The sequence below is a fragment of the Phalangium opilio genome, unplaced genomic scaffold, assembly GCF_054372755.1.
Source record: "Phalangium opilio isolate 3A_F unplaced genomic scaffold, DU_Popi_V2 ptg000031l_1, whole genome shotgun sequence".
NCBI classification, from domain to species: Eukaryota; Metazoa; Arthropoda; class Arachnida; order Opiliones; family Phalangiidae; genus Phalangium; species Phalangium opilio.
In genome coordinates, this window is record NW_028324158.1 from 6,697,828 (window position 1) to 6,725,664 (window position 27,837).

The 27,837-nt window shown below is 39.0% G+C and overlaps 1 protein-coding gene across 2 annotated transcripts; it reads left to right on the forward strand.

Moving 5' to 3' along the window:
- On the forward strand, positions 1 to 26,936 carry LOC149690295 (uncharacterized). 2 transcript variants are annotated; one of them, XM_089869787.1, is made up of 9 exons: positions 1 to 416; positions 3,417 to 4,419; positions 23,354 to 23,488; positions 23,573 to 23,691; positions 24,391 to 24,486; positions 24,554 to 24,679; positions 24,741 to 24,823; positions 25,176 to 25,587; positions 26,092 to 26,936. In XM_089869787.1, exons 2-9 carry the CDS (start codon positions 4,103 to 4,105, stop codon positions 26,136 to 26,138), a joined length of 1,335 nt encoding a protein of 444 aa, XP_089725913.1. In that variant the 5' UTR covers positions 1 to 416; positions 3,417 to 4,102; the 3' UTR covers positions 26,139 to 26,936. The 2 variants fall into 2 exon arrangements, with proteins under 2 accessions (XP_089725913.1, XP_089725914.1); XM_089869788.1 differs by lacking the exons at positions 1 to 416; positions 3,417 to 4,419 and adding exons at positions 16,354 to 23,126; positions 23,194 to 23,273.
- Positions 26,937 to 27,837: the final 901 nt, after the last annotated feature.

Consider the following 27,837-nt stretch of genomic DNA (forward strand, 5'->3'; position numbering starts at 1 on the left):
CCGGACGGTGCTAGTGGTTGGCGGTACGGAAAACTTAGACGGTGGAGGCAGCGAGCTGCTTAGCGAAGGAAAACTTTTAAACTAGTAGTAGCGGAAAATAGGGATCGTAGTATAGTTCAAAGTTAGTACGTTAGTACCCCGGGGAGGGTAGACAAGAGAACCTCTTGAGAGAAAACCGCCTGGTAGTACATTTTCTACTTTCTCTCACTCTCTAAAATACTTTTCCTTCTTCTCGAAATCTCGATTCCACCACTCGAGTTCCTATTTCGACGGTAGTCTGTTGTTCTTTCAGTACTCGCGAGCAGCGAGTTGCTTGTTTCCAAAACATCGCCGCGTAAAAGAAGCTCGGTCAGGAGCGAAAACCGTTTCCGCCGTACGTACCATTGTATAACTCGGAACTCTTGACAACGGTTCGGGTAAGTGTGTGTCTACTAGTTTTCATTGAGAACCTTACCAAGCGTCATGCGCGCGTCCTCCTGCTAACCATCCAGAATTGCCATGTTTGTTATATAAGAATATTGACATTAAATAACTGAGGTTTTTAGATTAAGGCCGATTTTTATGTGTAGTTGTTTATCGGTATAGAAAGTAGCAAGGGTTTGCTGCCCCATAGTTAGGTAATAAATGCGTCAAAATCGTTAGAGAGCGGGAATGACCAATGGGAGGAACGGACGGGATAAACGAATAGGTCAAAGGGTTAAGGTAGCCTCACCGCATTCTTCTTAAACTGAAGATGTTTATACGTGCCTTTATTTTTTGTATCGCATTGTTTGTTATTATATCAGGTGTTAATCATACTTCTATCATATTGTCCAGTTTTTAATGATTACAGCACTTAATGATCCTTGCTTTTCAATTTTAAAACGTCCTATGAAACTACTCCATGTTTAATTACCCTTATTAAGTAAAAACGGTAGGTGGTTAGCAATGCGCTAGCTACTGTGGCTACGGCGCAGCCAGCACTAGTGTGGCCAATGATAAAAGATGTACTATTACTAAAGTTACTAATCATGTTTTGTATAAGCTAAACCCTGTTGGAGCGTTACGTGTCTTTCTTGTTGTATAATGATACTCTGCTTTGAAACAATTAGGGTTCCATGCAATTTTCATAGAACTATTTATTTCAATGGTAACAGCAAAGGCACCCGGCGTTGCCCGTCGGGAACCAGTGTAGTAAATATTAGTTGAAACGTGAACAATCAATGTTATTCTATAATTAAAGTTTGTAACATTTCCGGCCGCCATTTCATTTAAGACTTTCCTAGAACCCGCCTACTATTATGTACAGTATACGTTTCTTCAAATTTTAATTGTCTATGTAAAGCAGTTTGGGCTGGATTTTGATTATCAGGACTTTAATATATTTAATGAGTTGTAGCTTTGATCAAACTAATGTCAAATTGTTGATGAAACTATTTTCTTTATTTAAATATTCATAAACAAATATAATAAACACTCGCGCGAACGATTGTGATGGAACGGCACCTAAAAGGTTTCCACACGCGCCATTTAATGCCCATTCAGACTAGAGTAAAGTCGTACGTTCCCGTCGGTTACCTCGTTACGTTCAGACGTGAGAGCGGACGACTTAAAACGAGTCGCATATGTGAATGATTTTTAGGCCAAGAATACTAAAATAACCGAATCCAAAATTACAAATACCGCGGCAAGAATCCTAAAACTTCCCATATATCGTCTGTTAAAGCATAGCTCACTTGATCATGCGTCAGTTGGGCATGATCGAAAGGGCTATGGCTAAAGTAACGGCGCTAACTAGGTGGTGCCATCTCGACATTCACCAAAGAAATTGAAAATGTTCAAACTATAAACAACCGATCGTTGACACGTGACGTATGAACAGTCTAATTAAGCGAGGAAAGCGACTTCACCGACATCATGAACGTAAGATTTTAGTCTAGTCGTCTGAACGGGGGTTTACTTTGTGGGCTCTCTAAATTTGGATGAAGTTTCTTTCCACGTGCCTCGCTTCACTCATGATAAAATAAAATATTTTGGAAGGGAATGTTATTCGATAGCGAGACGTTTTGAAGTTACGTAGGTTGTTTAGGAATTAGGAAATTCATTTTTTTCTTGTCCCGCGCTGCTTGTTGTTGATGGCGATAAGGACTAACGGAGGTACTTGAACCTTTCCTTTACTCGGCTAGCCATTAATGCTTTGTAATGTAGGGTGTTTAGTGAAATTCATCGGACAATCTACGTTTTAAATTGATTTTGTTTATGTATTCAAGAACGAATATACATGAATAGAGAATTTTAGGAATGTCCGTCTAACATTTACATTAGTTCAGTGGTGTTATATATAGAGAATTTATGTCATAAATTAAAGGCCCGGCTGCGCTGTTTGGCTAAAAGTGAGTGGAAAATGTCAAAGAACATCATGGGGTCTACAACATTAGTTACGGAGATGTGTGCTCCCAAAACATTGATTAGCCCCTAATAGCAAGGAAATAGACACATAAATGCATGGAGTAAGGCATATTAGCCAGCCAATTCAATAGTCTTCAATCTAGGAACATTATTGAACCTTCATCTACAGCAGAAGTGTACTATTAAATGGGTAGAAGTGTGTATAAGTTGGCAAAATAAAGCCATAACTTTATAAGATATGGTCTATAAGCAGGGCCAGAAATAAGCACAGGGCACTGGACACTGTCCAATAACAAAAATGTCCCATAATATTTTGACCAATAAATTTTCCCAGAGTTTTGATAGCTTGACCATGAACACTATTTTTGCCACTCTAGTGGACAATGTCCTATAAATTTTCTAGTCAAAGGAGCGGTCACTAGACACATGTCCTATAAGACATTTTTCTTATTTCCGGCTCTGTCCATAAGTAAGACGCTTCCTATACTTCGTAATGCTATTGAGACTTACAGCTCGAGCTAGTTCCAGAACGACAAGTGAGAATTGACCACACTCGGTTAGTTTAGCAGTCCATCTTCCTATTTAGTCTGAATACTAAGCCTTTGACAGCGCCTCACCAGACGTCGCTTTACCTCGAATCCATGACATACCTCAATCACTTCATGACAAGCTCCAGTTTGTAACCAGTGACAAACTTATGGAAGGAACATATCTTATGAATTTATGGTCCACGTGTGTGACTATTTCCTTTTTTTAGGGGCCTCTTCCTTTACCCCTAATGAAAACCGCGAGAACGAGCTAATTATTGAAGAAAAATATTTCTTCATATGTTAATTTGTAATTCCAGGCGCGTATATACTCTGTTCTTCCCTTAATAGATTATCAAAGTTTCATAAATATAAAAGCAACTTGAAAAACTACCTATAAGCACTATAGCCTAATGTGCCTTAAGCACGGCAGAATTCGTGAGAAAATCATTTTTCAAAAAAAATACATTTTTTTTTCTTTTTTCATGTTTTTCCGTATAGATTGTGGCTTCGAAAAAGAGAGAGAGACTGAGAAAAAAATCCATTTTGACTTCATGCTGGTGAAAATGATAACTGCGGATTTAATTACCATTGGATATTTTTGGTAAATGAATCAAAATTGCTGGCACCACCCAGAAGTGGCGTATATATATATATCGAAAGACGCAAACTCGTGTGTGGCCGTACATGTCAAGAAGTCATTAATTGAAATTGAGCCATTTTCCGCTTAAACCGGGGAGTTTGTCTTTATTGAAATACCTCGCGCATGCGTTGAAGGCATCATTCGGTTATCTTAGTACAATTAAACATAGTTCAATCGGTGAACATTCGAAATATCTATAATTAACTACAGAAAGAAACCTTGCTCTGTGCATCGCAAATTTCAAGTGAGTTGCCGAAAAAAGACGTGACGGAAAACCATGAACCTCTGAGTTCTGAACAATCAGTGTGAAAATTTATTCGAAATTTCGAACTCTTCATCGAGCTAAAGAAAGAAACCTTGCTCTGTGTAGCTCAATTTGGCGGGTAAACCTATCTGAAAATGGTGCATCCCTGAATTCCGAACAATCAGCGGTAGTTCTGAAAGACATAACTGATCCGCGTTAATTGGACATTTGAGAAAAACCCGAGATTCCGATGATCGTTACGGTATTTGTTAAGCGACGTCGGTCTGGCTAGGAAGTCGAATGACTTGGCTACGACTCGAGACGCCTCGTCGTCTTGGCTTACCCTTACGGCTCGTCTCGGGTTACTGGACTAAGCATACGCTCTGGTTCCTGCTGCTACTATCGGTAGCGACTATCGTCTCCGCCCCTGGTTGGCCAACTCCAGAGAGACATAGGTCCTCGTCGCAGTTGTCTCATGGACGACTTCACCATCATCAACACGGTACTCAGCATGTTACCGTTAATATCCCAAGTACGCCAACAACAGCGTCACCAATTGCGGGACCTCAACAATCAAGGAGTCACAAAAACAGACACACCAGGAATAGGCCACCAGGGTAATTAATGTCTTGCATTTTTTTAACACTTAAGTTCTATAATAAGTGAATATTTCAACTGCTCATAAGTCTACAACTTGTAGAGCCCATTAAGGCATGGTTTTTCCCCATTCCGTATCTTTGCTCGTATCAGGGATAGATTTAATTTTAGAAGTAGGAATGGAGAACGGTTATTATTTACTTCAGTCCGACTCATAGCTCAGTATAGAGCCCCTCCCTCCAACACGTAACGAAGAGTTTAAATTATCTTATTGGCTCGCTTAAACTACGTTTTGATGACGTTGTTGACGGGGACGGCGAAAAATACGTAATTACTATGACCCGCCTCTTTTTGCATACCCCTCTGTCCGGGGTCCGGGACTTTGAAGCGCGCCCAGATTGCTCTGTTCTCCATTCCTACTTCTAAAATTAAATCTATCCCTGGATTAACAAAGAAGTACTGTAAGAAATTGACCGAAAATTGTGTATAAAAAAGCAGACGACGTCATTTTCATTAAGCCTAATTTGAAAATTTAACAGCGCTTTTGCTTATTCTCTCATAAATTCTTGCGTCAATATAGGCGCTGGACCTTCTCGTACACGTTTTTTTCCTGGTCAATTTCTTAAGCTCGATTAGTACGAAAAACATTCCGCGTTTATATCTAATCGGACGTCACCAGATCGGGGCACACCTTTTTCTGGCATGATATCTTTTTTTGCGCCAATATCTTCTCGAGTTTAACTTATAAAAGCTCGAATGAATGTGTGTTTTAGGTAATTGGATAAGGGATATAAGGGGGTTGACGCGTTCTGGCAGCTTATGTCAAAATATACCGAAATAATCTTCGGAGAGAAAGAAGAGTTTGCGGTCTTATGTCACGATTGCCCTTAACTTTCCCGCGCTAATGTTAATGAAACACGCTATTATATGACCTTCCTTTTTTTAAAAAAAGAAAAACGTTCAAGATATGATTTTATCCGAAATGCGTGAGCTCACGATATCATGGCCAGACTATAGCCTATTATCAAAGTTATTATTAAACCAGTTAGTTTAACAGGCTGCACGCAAATTTCAGTTGCTTTTATTTTTCAAAGCTAAAACTATAGTCTTCCTTTTTAGTTATTATAGGTCTAAGTATACGTTAGAACCGAAGGGGATAATAGAAGAAGTATGACACTCTGTTGTATCCTCTTAATACTTTAGTTATGTAACATGGATCATCCCGGGCGAGAGACCCCTTTTTGTTTGCTCTCCTGCATACTCATCAAACTTTTGATGGGTAACTATCGTACCGTGCTAGGGTGAATTCTATAACTTTTTGGTATTTACTAAATCCTCAGCAATCAACATACAAACCTTGATTGTCTTGACGTATGACAAAAATCCACAAGCGCATTCGCATTGGCAAATAGTTAAGCGATAGAGTAATGATGAGTGAGTTATTTATCGCGTATGTGATTCGGTTTAGTAACCTTGCTCCAAATGTAAGGGATGATGTTGGGAAAAATCATGTTACAATTACCCCGCTCGCTTTGTGGTACACTTATCTCGAAGGGAAGTATTATGTACTTCTGTTTAGAAGGAGTCTAAGATAAGGATCTTAAAGAGTCACTTACGTTTAAGAAGCGCTCTGCAGACTACAAAAGAAAGTGGTATTCTTAAAACTTTCATTATAATAAAAGTCCGCTATATGTGTAACAAGTGAAGTAAACCGGGGCCTTTTTTGACCTGTCTGATATGTTTTAATTAATTTGATTTAATTAAGAAACTGAAAGACAATGAATTCATATTAATTAAGGGGTCGTCCGTAAAATACTCAATCATAACTTGAAAACAGTGTCCCTTAGGGCAAAATGGAGATAGAAGTTGCATTTCCGACTCAAAATCGATTTCCCAAAGAAAATCCCCCTTAATTTATGGCAGACTTATCAGAAACACCCTGTATACAAGTAACACTTCGTATTATAACCTTCCTTTGATATTAAGAGCTTTGTGACAACAGCATACGCATTCGATTCTAAAAGCCCAGTTGATTGACAATCGTGGAAAATTGGGTAAAAAATAATAATTCTAGGCGTGGACCACTCAACGCGAAATGTCAACTGTATATACTTCTTTGAAAAGTCGCCGCCGTATCATTGCTCCTAATTTTAGTTCCTTCCACCTCAAAAGACCGAGCAAAAAAAATGGTTTTAATTCAATTACTTCCATATGCAATTTATTTACCCACTTGAGAGATAGAAGGGCAAAAACCGAGTCGACGAGGTTACGTCAAGAAGTGATTTCTAGTTTATCAGGGAGAAGGTTTAGAGATGCCTAAGTATTCGCGCGCCATAGTCCCAGTCCCCCTTTCAAAATACAAGGGGGGGGGGGGACGTAAAAGGAGGCCGGGCTATTTCATAGCCTCTCCTCACTCGAAAAATACGTAATTTTCCTCATTCGCGTCGCGCTGACGTGAGTTTTCAAGAACCAATGAAATGCTGGTTGTGATTTAGAGGCGGCGGGAGTTAACTCCGAATCTACGTTTGGACTGGAGATAAAGCTGCATGGAAATGTGGCGAATTTATACCTTCGTCCTAATAAACTAGATATCACTTCTTGGTTACGACAAGAGCAATAAGCGCGGCAACGTACGTCTACTTTAAAATATGTATTCGTTTGGTTTTTTCTTCCGGGGGGGGGGACTTTTCTCGTCTTCGTTTTACGAGATCTTTTTCGTCAAAAGAGTTGGCAGGATATTATTTTCTTTCTTCTCCACTTGGAATCCATATTAAGGTTATGTCACAAAAATTTATCGCTTTAAGATTAGGCAAGCAAGTGCTAATGCTGAATACTAGTAATTAGTTCAATCTACCAGTACATTATTTGAAAATACGTTCGAGCCAGCCTTAGTGTGAAAATCATACTATAGGACTACCCAGGAATCCTGTAGTAATTTCTCAATCCCCGCCCACCACAAAACCCGCATAAGATATGGGGCACAATAATTCCTAGTAGCTGTATGTATTCCTGGGGTTAATCATAAAGCTTAACTAAATTGGGTTCGGAATAAGGATGTTCTTTGCTAAGTTCGTGGACCCAACTTTGAGGAAAGTCCCGCCCACCACAAAACCCGCATAGAAATTAACGTTTTAATATATGGGGCACAATAATTCCTAGTAGCTGTATGTATTCCTAGGGTTAATCGTAAAGCTAAACTAAATTAGGTTCGGAATAAGGATGTTCTTTGCTAAATTCGTGGACCCAACTTTGAGAAACTCAATCGAGTCACTTTAAAAACCTTTCTTTTCCTAGTTACTCTAGTATAGTGGCCAAGTTCTGTAAACAATTGTGAACAAACATACAAGCAAACAAAACACTTCTCAAATTTATAAGAAGTCATCCGTGTGATCTTTAGCAAGCTTGAAACTATCTCGATGATAAATCTTGGTAATGCCACGATATGAAACAACTGTAATTATTAAAATCCAAATATCCCACGCACTTCTCGTCAGTTTTGCATATCCAATTTGCCCAGCACATTCTCTCAGTCGGAGACTTCAAGCCCCCAAATTTAATGTATCGCTAAAAGCATTTTTTTCATTAATTTTTTTATTCTTCAATTCTTATTTTTTATGCTCCTCTTTTATAATATCATAAGTTTATGAGATATGTTCCATAAGTATGACACTGCCATTACGAAAGTAACGCTGAAGACTTACAGCTCGAGCTAGTTCGAGAACGATAAGCGAGAATTGAAGACTACACTCAGTTAATTTTTCAGGACTTCCATCTTCCTATTTAGTCTGTACTAAACCTTTGACGGCGCCTCACCTTGAATCTACGAACCTATGACCTACGTCACTTCATGACAAGCTCCAGTTTGTAACCAGTGACAAACTTATGGAACATATCTTATGAACTTATGATAATATTTAAGAAAGAAAGGAATGAAGGAACGAAATATCACGGGTATTTCTTGGGTCGTTGCGTCTGGAAATTCGAATCTGGCAATGAAAAGAAAACCGCGTATAGTGTTTTGAGAATAAGTTTTTTTTTCTTCTGCTATTCAATATTTGTACACAGTACACTTTACATTTTTTTGGGATATTATATAAGCCGTTCTTTCCCGCGCTTAGAGCTCGGTCTACATCCTACATAGCTATAAAATATGATGGGAAATTTTCAATATTTCTAACTCAAAAAAGAAAAAAGAACCCTGACTGCAATATCGATTAATTTATGTTAATATATGATCGGTTTGTTTAAAAGCCGTGAGATTAGTAAATTTTCTAGGCAGGCTAATTCATATATAAAATTTCTTTCGAAAACACTCAAAATGTGTCTAAAAACATTAAGCTCGAGTGTCCGTAGGCAGCGAGACGAAAAACGAAAAAAAAAATGTAGTAAAGTGGTTTGAATTACAAAAAGTAAAAAGCAAATTATGATTAAAGCAAGAATGTATTCATTCTATCCAAAAATATGTACAAAACGTAATGTGTATCTCGCTGTTTTGCACAATCGAAATGCTCAAAGAGCAGTAACAATATTTGCGCAAATTATAGTCTGCTACCACGAACTTTCCCGTTACGTCACACCCTCTTATCTCGGTTTTGGAGACCATATTGAAAGTCGTTAGCTCTGGCCATACCGTTTAGACTACTACCCAATGCTGAATCAACACCCTCCGGGGCCCACTGCGATATGATAACTGAGAGCTTTAGGCTGACCATCGGGGTCCCTAGGCACGTGCCTACAGTGCCTAGTGAATAATCCGGCACTGAGAAAGCCAATATTGACGTCACGTCCCTGTAGCTCCTCCCCTCTTAGTAGCACTCTATAGACTGGGGATTCCTTTCAATCAGTCTGCACTGCATGTGCAAGAATGAAACCTTACGATGTGGGCGGGTATGCTCGGAAGTTCGCGACACTTGGGTCAATGTTACGTCAATAAAGTGATGATACAGGCTTCTCCCATTTGTAAACTATCATCGTATCATTATAACTCTGATTAGGCCTTGTTTGACCAACCCAAAGCTACGCGAAAGAGTAACTAATGCAATTGTGTGTCGTAACCTACGCAAAATTCGTGGTAGAACGGTAAAAATTCACGATTAAAGTGTATTCCGCGTGGATAAGGGCCCGAGGACGAGAATCGTTCTCTCTGAACAAATAAGGAGGTGCCGTCCAGGCTGCCAAATGGCATTCGAATGTAAATGTATATGGGATTTTTTAATCCACGCGGTGCGAAATGTATCGCCAAATGCCGTCGCTGGCAGCACCACGCCGTTCGCTTCATGGGAGTTGACGACGATCGTTATTCGTACAACTTTCTTCAGGCGCTTTGACGCTGACGAGTCTCTGTCTGCCTAGGATTATAAAGATCAGAATGTTGAGAGAGTTAAGGTTTTAAAGAGAGAGAGAAGGAGGGAGAGAGAGAAAAAGAAACAACCCTCGCGGACGCCACAGAACTGCCAGTTTCTACGAAATTCTCGTCTCAGCGCCTCATTATGTTAATTGTAATTGGCCCCTTTCTCCTCTTTTTGGCTGGCTGTTTCTTGCCGACTATGAGCTGGCAATACCGTGCGCGGTTCTCTTTACCAGTCTTGTCACCGCGCGCTAGTTATGGAAAAAAAATAAGACACCCTTCAATTAAAATTTCAAACGTCGGCTTACATTAACTTTGGAATTGTCTGTCTGTAATCGGTAGATTTTGAGTGAGTTTATGACATGGTTTACTGTATGGGTTGGGGAGAACCTGAGATTCGTGACATAATTTGCGCGGCTATACTTCTGGGTTGAATGCCCAGGGTAACTTAAAACCCACCAATATGTCTGCCAAACCCGTGATAGGACTTAGGAGGAGGTTGTGACGTACCACTCACCCAATTGAAAGCTCTCTGGGGGAGAACCTAAGATTCGTGACATTATTTACACGGCTATACTTCTGGATTGAATGCGCAGTGAAAGATAAATCCCACCAATATGGCTACCAAAGCCGTGGTAAGACTCAGGAGCGTGTGACGTACCACTCAATCACTCGAATGAAGGCTTTCTAATTGACTTGTAGGTGAAATCTTTCTTGACCCATATTTTAAATTGTAGATTTTGGACCTACAGTGATAGCACGGGGAAAGCTGAAATCCCCACCAATATGACTGCCAAACCCATGGTAAGACTTAGTTGTGTGTGTGACGTACCACTCATGCAATTTGACTTCTTGGACCTATATTGAAATCATAGATTTTTGACCTCTACACTGACCCGCCTCTTTGAAATCTTTTCCTCTAATTAAGAGAACTGTAATAGCTTAATGAACATATATAACATTTGGGGACAACGTCCGTAATTAGTTTCAAACCCATAGTCTTGTTTGACTTCTTACTAGAGAAGGAGGGGAAGGCCAACCTTGTTATTTCAGAATTCGTTTGTAAATTTCCGTTTGATCTTGTCGGTCTTTTTTTTTTTTAATCTTTACATTTCAAAGTAAAGTTTTAATGTCTAGTTAGGCCTAAGTCAGTTATGAAGGTAAAAAGCCAAAAGACTTGGCGAGAAATTGGCCTGAGGGTGTTGAAAGGGAGTGCGAGAGGGCTGTTCCAACGAAATAAATTAAACCTTCATTAAGCCTTTGTCAATTTTCCATGTTTTATTCAGTATTTCGTTAATGGACTTTTAATCAGCTTAAGAAGGGGATAGTAGAACCATAGGCTATTGAGAATAAAGGGTATTTACATAGTGATTCGTTTTGGTGATGGAACAAATGAAAACTCCATCAAAGAATCGATGTAAGTCCACAGGTTCTGCAACCCCTTCCAAGTGTTCTTCAGAGCGCAATTGTTCACATGACATGGTTTTTTGATTTTCTGAAAGTGATGACTAGTATGATGGGTTTTCTTATTGGCAATGATCAGTATGATGGGTTTTCTCATTGGCAACGATCAGTATGATGGGTTTTCTCATTGGCAACGATCAGTATGATGGGTTTTCTCATTGGCAACGATCAGTATGATGGGTTTTCTCATTGGCAACGATCAGTATGATGGGTTTTCTCATTGGCAACGATCAGTATGATGGGTTTTCTCATTGGCAACGATCAGTATGATGGGTTTTCTCATTGGCAACTATCAGCATGATGGGTTTTCTCATTGGCAACGATCAGTATGATGGGTTTTCTCATTGGCAACGATCAGTATGATGGGTTTTCTCATTGGCAACGATCAGTATGATGGGTTTTCTCATTGGCAACGATCAGTATGATGGGTTTTCTCATTGGCAACGATCAGTATGATGGGTTTTCTCATTGGCAACGATCAGTATGATGGGTTTTCTCATTGGCAACGATCAGCATGATGGGTTTTCTCATTGGCAACGATCAGCATGATGGTTTTTTTCATTGGCAACGATCAGCATGATGGGTTTTTTCATTGGGAACGATTAGTATGATAGGTATAATGAGTAATTTTTTATAGGAAATGTAGACCGTAATGTAAATATTTAAATTTGTCTTGTCGTAAACACATGTAAAACCTAATTGACTTCAGGGAAGGTTTAAAACGGCCATTATATAGGGAAACCGGTAATTATTTAAAGAGTGGTAATGAGTGCCTAGAACAGTAATTTAGGAAGTACTTTATATATGAGAGGGCTGGAAAGACAATTACAAAAACCGGGCTAATTATTTGCAGGCTTAATTACAAGTCTAGTAATGTTCCCCAACGAGTTTGTTTAAGGTGAAAACGGCCAATGGGGTGGGGCTAAATAAGTGTTTTGAACCCACCCATAACTAAAAAAATAAACCGTGCATTAATTAAGTTAAAAATGTACTAAATCGAAATTATAAAAGAGTTTTATCACATTTTCTCATTACGTTTCCAGTTGTAATTTCCCGTAAGTACGCTTCTGTTTCTAAATGAAATTTTAGCCACAAAATGAGCGTTTAGATTAAAATGGATTTCATTGTCGAATAAAGGTTGAACAAAACCCAAACATTCTTCGATCCATTTCCGGTCTCGATTCTTAAGAATTTCGTCTGCTTTTAAAATATTTTAACACTTATTTTAAACCTTAGGAAAGTTGTTTGTTCTAGTGAGAGTGTTTTGCCATTTTTTTTTATTCTTCATTATTTTGGGTCTCGTTCATGAATGAAGAGCATTTCATTCAAATTATATAACTACTTTAATATTAAGAACCTAGCTAGTTTGCATTTTGGGACTGCGTTTAAGTCTGCCAGACCCCAAGGTTGACCCATAGAGAAAGTCATTCAACTTGAGCTTCGACATAGTTAAAAAAAAATTACACAAAAATATATAAGAAAGTTCAAATTGCTTCCTGTAAAACGTCTTAATTCACTTACGGTTCCATTCTGCTTAATTTTTCCCATATGTGTTCAGTCAAGAATCCATATAAGACATGAAAACGTCCAAAGATTGGATTGGGGTGTAGTGCCATGATCTAACTTAGTGGTTTTTCCCAGCATTGCCCGTTTTTTCACAAAGTTTGAACTGATCGAAACCTAAGACGGGGATAAGGCGGCAACCTAAATAGTTTTAGCTTACGTTAAGTTTGGTTATTTTTAGGTTAGGCTCGGATTTGATTGGGTTAGGCTCGGGTTGGGCTCAGATTAGGTTTAAAGGCCGACTTCCATCGAAAAGAGTTCTAGCGAACTGAAAACCGAGCATCGAGACTAACAATGGAGCGACCGTGCCGATTTTCGAATCCCCGCTGGTGTAAAAGATGGAAGGGTTCTAGCTAAGTGAAAGCGGTGCAAAGTGGTTCTAGCGAACTGAAGATACACTATAGAGAATTTCCTTCAGGGTGAAGTAAAAATTCGAGAGGAAATAAATTTAAAAGGATTTCTATTGTTCATCTTCAGTTCGCTAGAACCACATTGCACGGCTTTCAGTTAGCTAGAACCCTTCCAACTTTTGACCCAGCGGGGATTCGAAAATCGGCACGGTCGCTCCATTGTTAGTCTCGATGCTCGGTTTTCAGTTCACTAGAACCCTTTTCGCTGGAAGTCGGCCTTTAGGAGTACTAGGTTAGTTTTGGTTAGGCACAATGAGGCCAATGAAACGGTTGTTATGTAAATTTAAACGGATATTCTGAATGCCAGAACCTTTCGCGATAATCAAATTTAGCTTTGTTTGTTAACTCTAATTAGGAAAGATCAATATTAAGCTCGTTTCTCGTATAAAACGGGGGAACGGAACTTAGTACAAATGATTGAACAAACGCTCTATTGAACCAATGATATAAAAACGAAGGTAGATTTGAACGAACCCACGAACAATTCAAAAAAGTTTAAGAAAAGTTGTAAAAATGTAAATAAAATTTAAACTAAATGGCAACGTTTCAATTTGAAACTCATCTAACGATGATGCAAATCTATAGCCAGACAGTAGCCAGGCGAAATCTGAAAAACATACACGTAACGCAACTTTTCTACAAACATTTTTTCCCCTCTCTAAACAAGGAAAACAAAAGATTCCATTATACTTTCAACGAAAATTTTTGCCAAGTCGTAAAAAAAAACCAACAAAAAATACATTTTTTTCTATGGCTTCCAATTCTCTAAGTACACGGCAGACTTAAGCTAAAAGTCATTATTCGTGGAATTAGCTTTAAAATGCCCAATTTCCGCCTTTGACATCGAGTAGCTTCTCAGGCTGATTCGAATTTTGAAATTTCTTCATGTAGGCATAGCGTAGTAGCCGAAATATTTTACCCATCAGCTCCGATAAAAGCAAAATGTTTCTGAAGTTAATTTTTATAACTTTTTATTTTTCTTCGAAGCTCGAGAAAGCTCGTTGTGGGGCCTCTTGTGGAATGCTTAAAATCGGAATGAGAGAAAAATTATGCTCGACTGCCAAAATATACGGTTCGTTTCGAACACGATATGCAATGTAGTGAAACGTACTAGCTCCTTGACAAAGTTTTTTTGTTTTATTAAGGGATACTTAAAGAGATGATGAAAAGGAAAATCAAGTGATTTTTTTTTATTATCGATTCTTCTACTAATTTAGTGAAACATCCAGGAAATGAATATCACCCATAAGTTTATAAGATATATTGCATAAGTGTGACTCTACCTATACTTCGTAATGCAAGAGATTTACAGGGAGCTAGTTGGAGAACGACAAGCGAGAATTGACTACACTCGGTGGTTAATTTTACAGTCCATCTTCCTATTTAATCTGTACTAAGCATTTGACAGCGCCTTACCTAGCGTCGCTTTACCATACGTTTATAAGATGTGCTTCATAAGTATGACACTACCTATACTTCGTAATGCTAGAGACTTACAGCTCGAGCTAGTTCGGGAACGACAAGCGAGAATTGACGACACTCGGTTCAGCAGTCCTTGGATTAAATAAAGCTTTAACTTTCTATTATTAGTCCATGAGTAGTCATCTTCCCATTTAGTCTTTACTAAGCCTTTGACAGGGCCTCACCAGGCGTCGCTTTGAATCGAATCTATGACGCTTCACCTAAGTCACTTCACGACAAACTCTCAGAAACCAGTGAATATGAGTGTGACTAACCCCTCGAAATGACTTGTTTCAACCATAAGTTTATAAGATATGTTCCATAAGTGTGTCACTCGTTAATGAGAGCTTGTCATGAAGTGACGTAGGTGAAACGTCATAGATTCTCTTAAAGCGACGCCTAGTGAGGCCCTGTCAAAGGCTTAGTACAGACTAAATAGGAGGATGGACTGCAAAACCGAGTGTAGTCAATTCTCACGTCGTTCTTGAACTAGCTCTCATTAAGCCTCTAACATTACGAAGTATGGGTAATGACATACTTATGGAACAGATCTTATAAACTTATGTTTTAACCAAACCCGAATCAAAAGAAAGCTAATTAATCTCTGTTTTTGGCTGTCCAAATCAACAGTTGATCCTTCAACTCGGTTCCAACTTGGCCCGTCTTTTATTTAACCGCATAGTCTGTACTGAAATGAACTTTTAGCTGAGGACCAACTAGAAACGAATTGGAATTGAAGTTTGAGTGAAAATGAGAAGAAAAAAAAGACCCTAACAAATTAACGCTTTTTAATGACAAACGTCTTGTATTATAGGGGCGTTTGTGGGGCTTCTTTTCTTTTTTTTTTATTCTGATATTTCGAAGTTGCAAGTTATTCGCTCTAAGTGTCAGAGAAAAATGTATTTTTCAGTATATACATTTACGAATGTTTCTGTATACAAAGGAATGCCTTACAAAATATTATTTTCTCAAAACCACGTGATACATCATCTGTCTGGAGAATACGATTTTCTTCTACTTGCCTCGAATTCTCCAATATAGAAAGAAATTGAGGAGAATAACCTTATTTCTAAGAGACTTCATTAAATTATGTAGTTCGTTTCGTGGGAATATTTAATACAAACAGAAGTATATAATGCTTTTCTTCGAGAGAAGTGTATCACCACAAAGCGGGCGGGGTAATTGTAACATGATTCTTCCCAACATCATCCCTTAACATTTGGAGCAAGGTTACTAAACCGAATCACATGTACGCGATAAATAGTTCCCTCATCATTGCTCTATTAACGCTGCTTAACTATTTGCCAAGGCGAATGCATGCGCTTGTGCGTTTTTGTCCCACGTCAAGAAAATCAAGGTTTGTGGGTTGATTGCTGAGGATTTAGTTATAGAATTCACCCAACGGTGCGATGCCCATCTGAAGTTTGATGAGCAGGAGAGCAAACAAAAAGGTGCATGAGCCTGGGAAGAATCATGTTAACTACATAACTATTAAGATTATACAGAGTGTCATTCTTCTTGCCTTATCCCCTTCTGATACAAGTGGACAGAGCGTTTAATATTAGCTTCATCGTTTTTGCAATCCCAAAGGAAGCCCAGCTTCCACTCCTTTTAATAATTCTCTCTGTTTCTATACCTATGTTTAAATCTTCGGAAAATTTTGATCGAACTCTTAAATTATCTATTAGATTGATTCCCTAAAAATTGAGATTCGATTTGAAAGCGTGGAAACAGGGCGTCTTCTACAACATGGTCATAATTAGACATATATTCTTTAAACCATTTCAGTTTTCATTGAAATGAAAGGCTATTTTAACTTCCCCATTTTCGAAACTGCACTGCCAAGTCACACGGTCGTTTTAAAGTAAATTAAGACAGAGTTGAAACATTTTTGAGCTGACAACTTTATATTCGGCGGAATCGAACTGAGGAATGATTTAGGCTTAAATGACTTTCATTAAAAGAGAAAAAAAACGCCAATTTTGCATCAACATCGATAGACCGGCGAATTAAAGGAATATTTCGGAGACGATTTTTAAGCTTATAGTGTAAGGGAAAACCTCGAAAAAATAAAATTTCTAATCACTTCAGTGAAAATTGATGTCTTTAAGCCCTCTCTCATCCCTGAATCTTTTTTAGGCCTTGGCGAGAAAATGGGATCCATAAATTGTCCATTGATTATTTTAAAGTAAAAGTCTCACAACATTTGTCGCAATTTTCATTCGATTTCGGAACCTGCACGTGTTTGATTAGAAGTGTATGATACTTTTCTTCGAGAGAAGTGTACCACCCACAAAGCGGTAGGGTAATTGTAACATATGATTCTTTCAAACATCATATTAACATTTTTGGAGCAATGTTTCTAAACCGAATCACATACGCGATAAATAGTTCCCTCATCATTACTCTATTAGCGCTGCTTAACTATTTGGCAAGGCGCATGGGCTTGTGGATTAATTTTTGCCCCACGTCAAGACAATCAAGGTTTGTGGGTTGATTGCTGGGGATTTATTACTAAACAGTTATAGAATTCACCCTAGAACGGTGCGATAGTTGCCCATCTGAAGTGTGTTGAGCGGGAGAGCAAACAAAAAGGGCTTCCTCGCCTGGGAAGAATCTCGTTACATAACTAAAGTATTAAGAGGATAGAGAGTGTCATCCTTCTTCGATTATCACCTTCTGATATTCTGAACCATGCCATTCATGAGAATATGTAAATATCAAATGTCATAGCAAGCAAGTCCAACGAGTCAAGGATTAAATCTTAAAACATTAAATCACGAAATTCAATGATACTCTAGATATGTTATTTTATCAAAAATGTTTATGTGGTTAAAAGTAGGCATGTTTATTTTTCGAAACTAGTCCTTGAAATGAGTTTGCATCGGAGCCATGCTTATAGGGAATTTTGGTGTCGGTATATCGCGCTTTTTAATCTCGAATTTACAGGTGTCGCTCGACTCGGCTCACAGCCCTCCAGTGAAAGATAAAAACCTTTAAACGGATATAAATCGTTTTTAAGTATTACTAATCACGATATTTTGTAGAGATACTACTGTCGTTATAAATGGACTTCAATCCGACACGCCCTCTTCTGACTCATACGAGAATTATTTATAACATTTAGTTTAAAAAAAACCGAAACTGGAGTTAGAGGTGGGATTTGGTAATGTGATGGAGGCTGTCCATGGTTTGAAATGGATGAACTTGTACCAAGCGACCCACACGTCACTCGTAAAGCGTCAAAATCGTCTGCTTCAAATAGGGTTAATAAGGAACATTGATGGGTTTGTGGGCAACAAAGACGTTAGATAGGGCTTCGTCGTTACCAGTCCACCAAATTTAGTCTGTATAAATGTACATAAGAGGGTAGGAAACCTTTTGTAATGGGACATACAATGGGGTTGACCCATAGCCGACTCAACGCACTCTCTGGACACAAAGCGCCTATCGCAGGCGCAGAAAAGCGAGATGGAAGCATGTTACATCTAAGTGGTCTATAGAGCTGTCTCAGTTGTGACGTCAGTGCCTTGGTAAAACGTCACGGGCTTAACTTTGGCAGTGGGCGGCCATGTTTGGTACCGCTTTGGTTCTATGGGCAAATAGCATCGCTGACGTCACACTAAGGCTTCTGAGATAGCTCTATTGTATGACGTCTTTGTATTTACATACCGGATGCGCCATCCTAATAAAACATGGTGGTCAAACAACCCACTTTTGAAAAGCGTCTGTTATCAATAGAGAGCTTTCGTTTGGGGGAGGAGCTAAGATACATGGGAACGGTGAGATAATTTACACCACCATATGGGTGGGTTCATTGCATGAGGAAAGCTGAAACCCACCAATATGGCTGCCAAAACCGTGGTAGGACTTAGGAGGGTGTGACGTACTACGCAGCCAACTGAAATCTGTCTATAAGCCCCCGAACTTTTCGTTTCTCGAAGTGGTGTCTCCTTTATCATTCATAGACATTAACAATGCTGATATAGTAGTTCTTGTAGACAATTTCTAGACAGTTTGGGTAAAGGTTTTATCAGTTCTATTTTGTTATTGTGAAAGAAGTATAAACCCTGATTAAATCTTAAGTCGCTAGATAAATCGCTCCTCCCCTTGGGACATTTCATTGAAATCTTTCAATTTTCTTCAGACATTAGTCTCTGTCTCGTCTCCACACATTTTAATTTCGGCTTTCAAAAATTAAAATCCCGACTTTTTAAAAGTGGACCCCACCCTTAAGATTTTCTTATTATCCAGATAATCGGCAAATATTTAAAATCCTTAAGTAAAATAACTTAAATAGTGGCATTAAATAAAGTAGATCAACCCGAGAGGTTTTCTAAGAACCAGTGAGCACTTATAAGAATGAGAGTCAAAGAGGGAAGGTAAATATAAATGCATAGCCCGATGTCTCTCTCACACGCACCTACCTTGGGAAGCCAGACGTCACGTGATTCGTACTGGCCGTCAACAAACTCCTCTGATTTTTTTCCTCTGTTGCGCCGATTGAGCATGTGTGGAACTCTAATGAAAGGGGTGGGGCGGCTGACGGAGAATTTGGTCTCTCCGATCCTCCTCTTTATACCAGGGATAAGGGAGTCAGATGGATTGGAAATGATGATGGGCAACCTGCGGCACCATATCTCTCCCAGTCTACCTCGCGCACGCCCCTACCCTTCCGTAGGCGATTGCTAAGTGCTGCGGCGTAGCGCCATTTTATTTGAATGAGAACTAGCTTCTATTTTTGAGATAGAGGGAGCGTCCTTTACAATTTCGTCCGGCACGACCCTACCTAACCGCTGGGGATGATGGGAGGACTATGGTGCCGTAGGTGGGGGTACAAAGGCAACGCTTAAGGTATGGGGGTTTCCACTCCATTACTCTCTCCTTCAAGTTTATACGTCCTCACTGAAAGAACGAACACCATTAGGCTTAGCTTCTTTCCCCATTGAGCTAGCTAGTCTCAATACAATTCATTTCATAACTTCGTGGTTAATCCGCTTTACCTTTTATCAATTTTAGAAAGAACCACATTAAATTGCGAAGTATTTAATGAGCAATACGTGGGGATCAATTTTTATTCATAGACATCATTTTGTGGGAAAATGTTTAAGTACACATAGTGGCGTGGGACACCCACTCTATAGCGTAATTTTTCAATGAGTCTTGTGGTGGTAAAGTGGCTGAAACAGTTACCAGTACTACTATAGTAAAGGCAGTATTACCATTTTTATCATATTAAAGGTCTATGGGAATTTAACGAATAGTGCTGTGTATCTTCCATCAGATCGTAAAAAACAAGTACGTGTAATAGGCGATTTTAAAAATGACGTTTCACAGGTGCGCGCGCAGAAATTAGGGAGGGAAAAATGCCTTCCATCTCTGCTTTTTCCCCCGGCTACATATTTTGTATAGGGGACTTTTTGAAAAGGCCTATTGAAAATACGCTGGTCGCGTTCCTAAAACGTATTTATCAAAAAAGAAGACGAAGAAAAAAATAACTAAAACTGATACAGAATATAGCCAGCGTGGGTAGTTAAATTTTTGATTATACGGATTTAATATAAATCAAACTTCTTTTTTCCTATTTTTTTTCAAGTACATATATGCCTGAGAGAATTAAATTTTGGTTGGCTCTGACTTTAAACATAAAAATGGATGACACGAACCAAATTATCCGTACGTCTATACAGGATGTTTCTGATAAGTCTGCCATAAATTAAAAGGTGTGTTCTTGGGGTAGATATCTAGTTTACTAAGGAGAAGTTATAAATTCGCCACATTTCTAGCTTTATCTCCAGGCCAAATGTAAGTCCGGAGTTAATCCCCGCCTCTAAATTACAACCAGAATCTCATTGGTTCTCGAAAACTCACGTCAGCGCGACGCGAATGACGAAAATTACAGTCATATTTTCCGACTGAGGAGAGGCGAAATAGCCCGGACTCCTTTTACGTCCCCCCTTGTATTTTGAAAGGGGGACGGGGGACTATGGCGCGCGAATACTTAGGCATCTTATAACTTCTCCCTAGTAAACTAGATATCGCTTCTTGGTGAAACTGAGTGTAAAGTGTTGATAAACATCATGGGGCCTACAACATTTAGCTGTATGGTGATATGGGCTTTAAAACATTGATTTGTCCGTAAAACAAGGAAATTCTAATAACACACGTGGAGTAAACCAGAATACGCACACTTCTGCCCATTTAATAGTACACTTCTGCTGTAGATAAAGGTTCGGTAACGTTCTTAGATTGAAGACTATTGAATTGGCTGGTGTGTATTACTCCACGTGTTTGACTATTTCATTGTACCTCCCCAATCAATAGTTGAGAAACCATAGCTAAGCTAAACGTTGTAGACACCCATGTTCATAGACACTTTCCACTCAGTTCGACCCTAAGAAGACACCCCTTAGTTTATGGCAGACTTAGTTGCTTGTACCAGCAACCCGGACTTAAGAGTCCACAGTTAAAACCGTAATGGCTCTTACATCTGGTATTTATATAAAATACTAGAGCAAAGGCACCAGACGTTGCCCGTCAACCCTTCGGCACATTTTTTATAATACCTTTTGGGCCGCCATTATGGTGGTAAATCGCGCCATAGAGGCCTTGGTTAATTTCTACCCTTGTCGTCATACCCCATATCTTTCCATTGCTATTTGTAAATAGTACCAATTAAGACATTAGTGGAAAACGTGGATGGAGACACCCGATAAGGGTCTCTGTGTACATCTTTCCGAGTTTGCAGAAAAGCCAATATTTTACATCTTAACTTTTGCCGCACTCGACGGTATTTAATCTTGATTTACTAATTATTACTGTGGTTAATTCCACTTAAAAATTGAACTTAAAAATTTGACGTCAATAAAGGTATTTTATTTTCTCTCCTGAAACTTGTTTTGTCCGCGTCGATGGAGTTCGACGTCTTTTGGTTATAAGAATTCGAGTCTACGTACTAATAACAACGTTTTGCGTTTATAATCTTTTGATATTTCCTGGTCCAACTCGAAATCAAAAAGCAACCACACACCTTGTTAAAATAACAATGCTGTAAACCAAATAAAACTAGTGTCGGGAAACTCAAATGACTATAATCTTCCAAAGTCTCCCTTTTTCAATCCGCCCGAGTTCGCGTTATCTTTTTCGCGGTATTCAAAACCAGTGATTAACTATTTCTACGATCACCCATTGGAGTAGTCGGACATTTGTCCAAAATCGAAACATCTGTAATTGACTTGTTGCGTGATTGTCTGTCTCAAACGCGAGATCGTATGCTTTCTTGGACAGTAAAGTTCATTTGCTCACCTGTAATCGTTTGAGTTTGATCGAAAAAGTGAACATTGGGTCTTAATCTGATCGAAAAAGTGGACATTGGGTCTGGTTTTGGTCGAACAAAAGTGGACATCGGGTCTTAATTTGGTCGAACAAAAGTGGACATCGGGTCTTAATTTGGTCGAACAAAAGTGGACATCGGGTCTTAATTTGGTCGAACAAAAGTGGACATCGGGTCTTAATTTGGTCGAACAAAAGTGGACATTGGGTCTTAATTTGGTCGAACAAAAGTGGACATTGGGTCTTAATTTGGTCGAACAAAAGTGGACATTGGGTCTTAATTTGGTCGAACAAAAGTGGACATTGGGTCTTAATTTGGTCGAACAAAAGTGGACATTGGGTCTTAATTTGGTCGAAAAAAGTGGACATTGGGTCTTAATTTGGTCGAACAAAAGTGGACATTGGGTCTTAATTTGGTCGAAAAAAGTGGACATTGGGTCTTAATTTGGTCGAACAAAAGTGGACATTCTTTGAAAAATAATGACAACAACAAATGTCAGACCCCTTTGCGCCGTCGTGTAATACGCCTTTCTCGTATGGCAACGTAAAAGTGGCGTGTAGCCTTGAGCTTGTTGTCTAACCTTTTATTACCGACTATTATTCCGCGCGTATAGACGCTTTTATATCTTTTGCCAAAAACTAGTCTAGGGGGCCAAAATAATTTTTTGCCAAAACAAGGACCTCATGTGGCCAGTTTTAATATTAACATATACGTTTGTAATAAAGGTATTGAGAAAACAAATAATCCAATTCCAATCATTCAGGCAGGATACGTTTCCTTCTTTCTTGATGATTTGAGATTAGATAACGTGAATTGTGATTTTAAGTTTTCTTTAACCTACCCTTTAGAAATACTTATTGAACAACATTAATCATATTTAACAATATTCACGTTTTTTCTTCTCCAACTTCCGTAATGAAAAACGTTTGCGTGGATGAAAATGAGTGATGGCAGAAGTGTATAATACTTCTCTTCGAGAGAAGTGTACAAAGCGGGGTAATTGTAACGTGATTCCCAACATAATTTTACATTTGGAGCAAGGTTACTAAACCGAATCACATACCCGATCATTACTACATTAGAGCTTAACTATTTGCCAAGGCGCATGCATGCGCTTGTGCATTTTTGTCCCACGTCAAGACAATCAAGGTTTGTGGGTTGATTGCTGGGGATTTAGTACCAAAGAGTTATAGAATTCACCCCCATTGTGCGATAGTTACCCATCTGAAGTTTGATGAGCGGGAAAGCAAACAAAAAGGATCCCTCGCCTGGGAAGAATCATGTTTCATAACTAATGTATTAAGAGAATACAGAGTGTCATCCTTCTTCTATTATCCCCTTCTGTAGATACATGAAAATATATTTTTTTTGTACAGGAGACACGTTTGTATCGAAAACAACGTGGTTACGAAACCGGTGAAGCAGGTGGAATCTTATTGCAAGCCCATCTATAAATCTCATATGCATCCGTGCCAAGGAAAGGATGGAAACAAGTTCTGTACCACCTTTAGGTATTATTTTCCTTGCCAAATACTTATCATTAGCCTTAAGGATATCGACCCAAAGGGTTAAATATTTCACGCACATATACGTAGGGTCATGTACGAAAGAGCGTACAGAACGGTCTTGATGATGACAGCCCAGAAAGAGGACCAATATTCATGCTGTCCCGGATGGGCCAGACATCATCCTGGAGCCATTTCCTGCAACAAACGTAAGATCCCACGGAATAGATTGTGATTTCCAATCCAATCTGGGTACCCATGTAAAACCAGAAGTGAGATGAGACTAGAAGTGAAGGGCTCTAGCATTGATAGTAGATCCTGGCACTAGTGAACAAATTTGAGGATTTTATGCCGCTTCCCACGCGCCTACACTACTGAGAAAAAAATTGGTCGAGTTCCAAAAACATTTCCTACCCCCTTCCCCTCAACCTAAAGCGGCCGAACACGGACGCGGCTCCTTGAATCTAGTTCGGCCGTCTACCACCGCGAGCGTCTCACGTTTTGGAGGGAAAATTCAGAAACCGCCACTAGAGGACCAACCGTTCTTGTGTTATCAAGAATATTCACTTTCGCCGAGTGAAGAATTTGGTTAGCTCAGTACTTCTAGTCTCATCTCACTTCTGGTAAAACTTAAGAATGTTCAAAGATAGAATTGGGCTGTATACAAGGTGTTTCTGATGGGTCTGCGATACACTAAATGGTGGGTGGGTAAAACTGAGTGAAAGTGCTAAAACACCTGGGGTCTTCAACATTTAATTAAGGAGATATGGGCTCCCAAACATTGCACCTAAAACAAGGAAATGATAAATGTTGGTTCCCAGATTGAATACAAATTCGTAATAAATTTATTTATTCAAAGTGAAAGTGACTTACGAATAACATTATATTTTGATTGTTTACTTTCGAAGCTGTTTGTACTCAAGAATGTCGAAACGGAGGTACTTGCACTAAACCGGACCACTGTCTTTGCGCTCCAGGGTGGAGTGGGAAAACTTGCGAAAATGGTAAGTTTTCCCAGCTGCTTTAGTTGTCGTTTCAAATTCATTTTGGGGTTTATTCAATCCAATAAAGATGTGGACGAATGTAAACACGAGAAAAACAACAAATGCGAACAAAAGTGCGTCAACACGCACGGCTCCTACCGTTGCGAATGCTTTGACGAGTTCCTATTGCTTGATGATGGCAGAACCTGCAAAAGTATATCTAAGCCAAAATCTGGCCGTTATTACTTAATCAATTAATGTTCCCTAATTTACAGTTAATATTAATAGTATTCCTGAGATGGTTGAGTTCATGAAAGGTTACGAAGAGCTCAGCCAAAAGGTCGAAGCCTTGGATAAGGTCAGTATTCATTTTCATGTCTTTATTGGGATAAAAGGGTCGGGAGCTGTTCAAGTATTATTCAACTATTGGCAAGAACCCAATTGAGGCCTGAGAACGTTGAATGAAAGAATTTGAATGTAGTGCCTTGATCTCTTTTTATTTTCCCCAATATTCCCTGTATGGCTATTCATACGGTCTCAATTGTTAAATGAATTCGTGCAATTGGACATGGACAGAAGAAAATGATTCTAAGTTAGGCTGACCGCTATTAATTTTTAACTTCACCATAGTTATATAACCATGATTAAAGGCTTAGCATTAACCCTTCAATTATTAGTAGTACAATTGTCCCAATTGTAATTAATTTAAGAAACAAGGCCCAGAGAACGTTGTGTCAGTGTCACCAATTCCGAGTGATCTAGTCCAGAAAGTCGAGGACTTAACCCGAATAGTCAGTAATTTGAAAGACGAAGTTGACCGAAAATTCAAGGAGCTTGCAACTACAACGACGCCACCCCCTACAACAACGAGTACTACTACGACCACCACACCAGCTCCGACCACCACCACAACTACTACCACTACAGAACCGCCCACAACGACGACTACCACAACATCAACAACGACTACTACTACGACGCCACCTCCCACTACAGTTGCCACACCTTCAACGACTCCTATAGACGTCAAAGCAATTTTTGATGAGAATTTCAAAGCAGCTTCTGATCGTATAGAGTCTCTTAGTGCTCAAATATCGATGTTGGAAGAAAGGCTGGAATACTGTAAGTTATTTTCGTCTGCATGATATAATTTTAAGATGGAATATCCGGAATGTGGGCCCAAAGACGTTAGATGGGACTTCAAAGTTGCTAGTCCACGAAATTTGAGCCATTTCTAACATCTTTGTTGTCCACATACGGGGTATTTCGATTTTAGAAAACAAGGTGGTCAAACCTTAAAGGAGAGAGGGATGGAGTGATACCCCCATACCCATAACGTTGCCTCTGTACCCCAACCTACGTAACGGCACCGAAGTCCTCCCAGCATCCTCAGCGTTTAGGTAGGGTCTTACAGTACGGAAACGTAAAGGACGGCCCATCTGTCTTAAAAATTGAAGCTAGTTCTCATACAGGTCGCCCATTATCATTACCACTCCATCTTACCTTATTTCTCCTTGGCCAAACCTACCAGATTAGTATTTTCAGCCCGATTTTTATAACTGGTCTATTTGATTTTGTTCAAAAGAAATTGAAATTAAATCTTTAATTGTTATCATTTGTATTTAGGTTCATGCAACAGTGGTAAAGACTACAGTTACGCTGGTCTATCGTAAGGAATAGGTATATTTAGGTCAGATCTAATTTTAGCGTCATTTTTATAAACAAATTGAGAACAATTTCTTCGTGGAACAAAAAACAATATATATGCGGAGATTAATTTATACATATTATATATATATTTTAATTAACGGTGGAATTCTTACTTTTTTTTAAATTTCGTTTGATGCGGAACGCACGCACGAACCCTGTGATAAGTTGTTGCATTCTTGGAAAGTGCATTCCTCGAAAGAAGTAATGGATAAAATTTGCGTATTCTGTAATTGCAGCCCATTATTAAATATCAGCTTCATGCGCGTATAACATCGTCTAACCCAACCCAATTAAGGAACCCCGTTAGGTATTTAAGACCAAGAAGTGATATCTAGTTTATTAGTATGCCTTAGTATTCGCGCGCCATAGTCCCAGTCCCCCTTTTAAAATACAAGGGGGGACGTAAAAGGAGGCCGGGCTATTTCGCCTCTCCTCAGTCGGAAAATTCGTAATTTTCGTCGTTCGCGTCGCGCTGGCGTGAGTTTTCAAGAACCAATGAGATGCTGGTTGTAATTAAGAGGCGGGGTTAACTCCGAACCTACGTTTGGACTGGAGATAAGTGGCGAATATCTACCTTCTACCTAGTAAACTAGATATCACTTCTTGTTAAGGTATTTTTTAGAATGCTGCGTGAATTTTTTTGTTTTAGTTTTTTTATAAAATCGTCAACAAATTAAAGACTGCGCTTATTTTGGAAATACGCGCCTAAATTTTAATTAACGCGCTTCAACTGAGAGGATAATTGTTTAATGGGGTTTGAACGATAGATTGTAAATAATAATAAAGTTTAAAATTAAAATGTACGTTATATATTTAAGTTTAAGTGTAGGTTTTCTGGTAATCAACGCCCAGCCCAAACTGCTTTACCAAGGAAGCTGAAATTTCCCAAGGACACTTCAGGGTAGTAAGTACCGGAAGTATCTAATACTTCTCTTCGTGATGATTCTTCCCATAGACGAAGTTTAAGGGTTTTAGGATTACCAGGGCCGTCGAGAGGGTCAGATTCGCCGGGGCCCGTGCCTTCTAGGGGCCCGGGACGCGTGTAGGGCCGTCTTGAGTCAGCCCGCGATTTGGTAAATTTTCTCGGGGCCCACAAACTCTCTGGATGGCCCCGAGGATTAAATACGCTGCCATAAAAACTGCTAAAAGCGAGATATATGTATATATTAACGCCTATAAATATTAAGGACTAATTAACTTTTTACTAGCTTTATTAATTAATAATCAGGTCACTATAAATGTTTCCCACGAAAAGATTATTTCACGCTAGAAAGTTTGACCGAAAAAAATGTACAAAACGTGTTTTTAACCTTAATTTTTATTCTGAAAGGTGACAATTTTCTGGACATTAATATCTTAATGTCTCAATTTAGTATATAAATTTGTAGCTTTTTAGTGACCGTAGACTACTTTGAAAAATGCCGACACCTTAAAAATTTAAGAAACATATGCGAAACAATTTTTCTTTAATATTCATTAAAGGAAACCACATGTTTCACGCCTTTTACGTGTTATTAATAATGAATTTTAATGGTAATTAGAAATTACGTAGCCAATAGCGTTTCAGTATTTAATTAGGATAGACTTGGTGTCTATGATGTGTAATTTATGCAGTTTTTAAGCCGCCGAAACTGTTTTAAGCAGTGTTATTGGTCTACACGT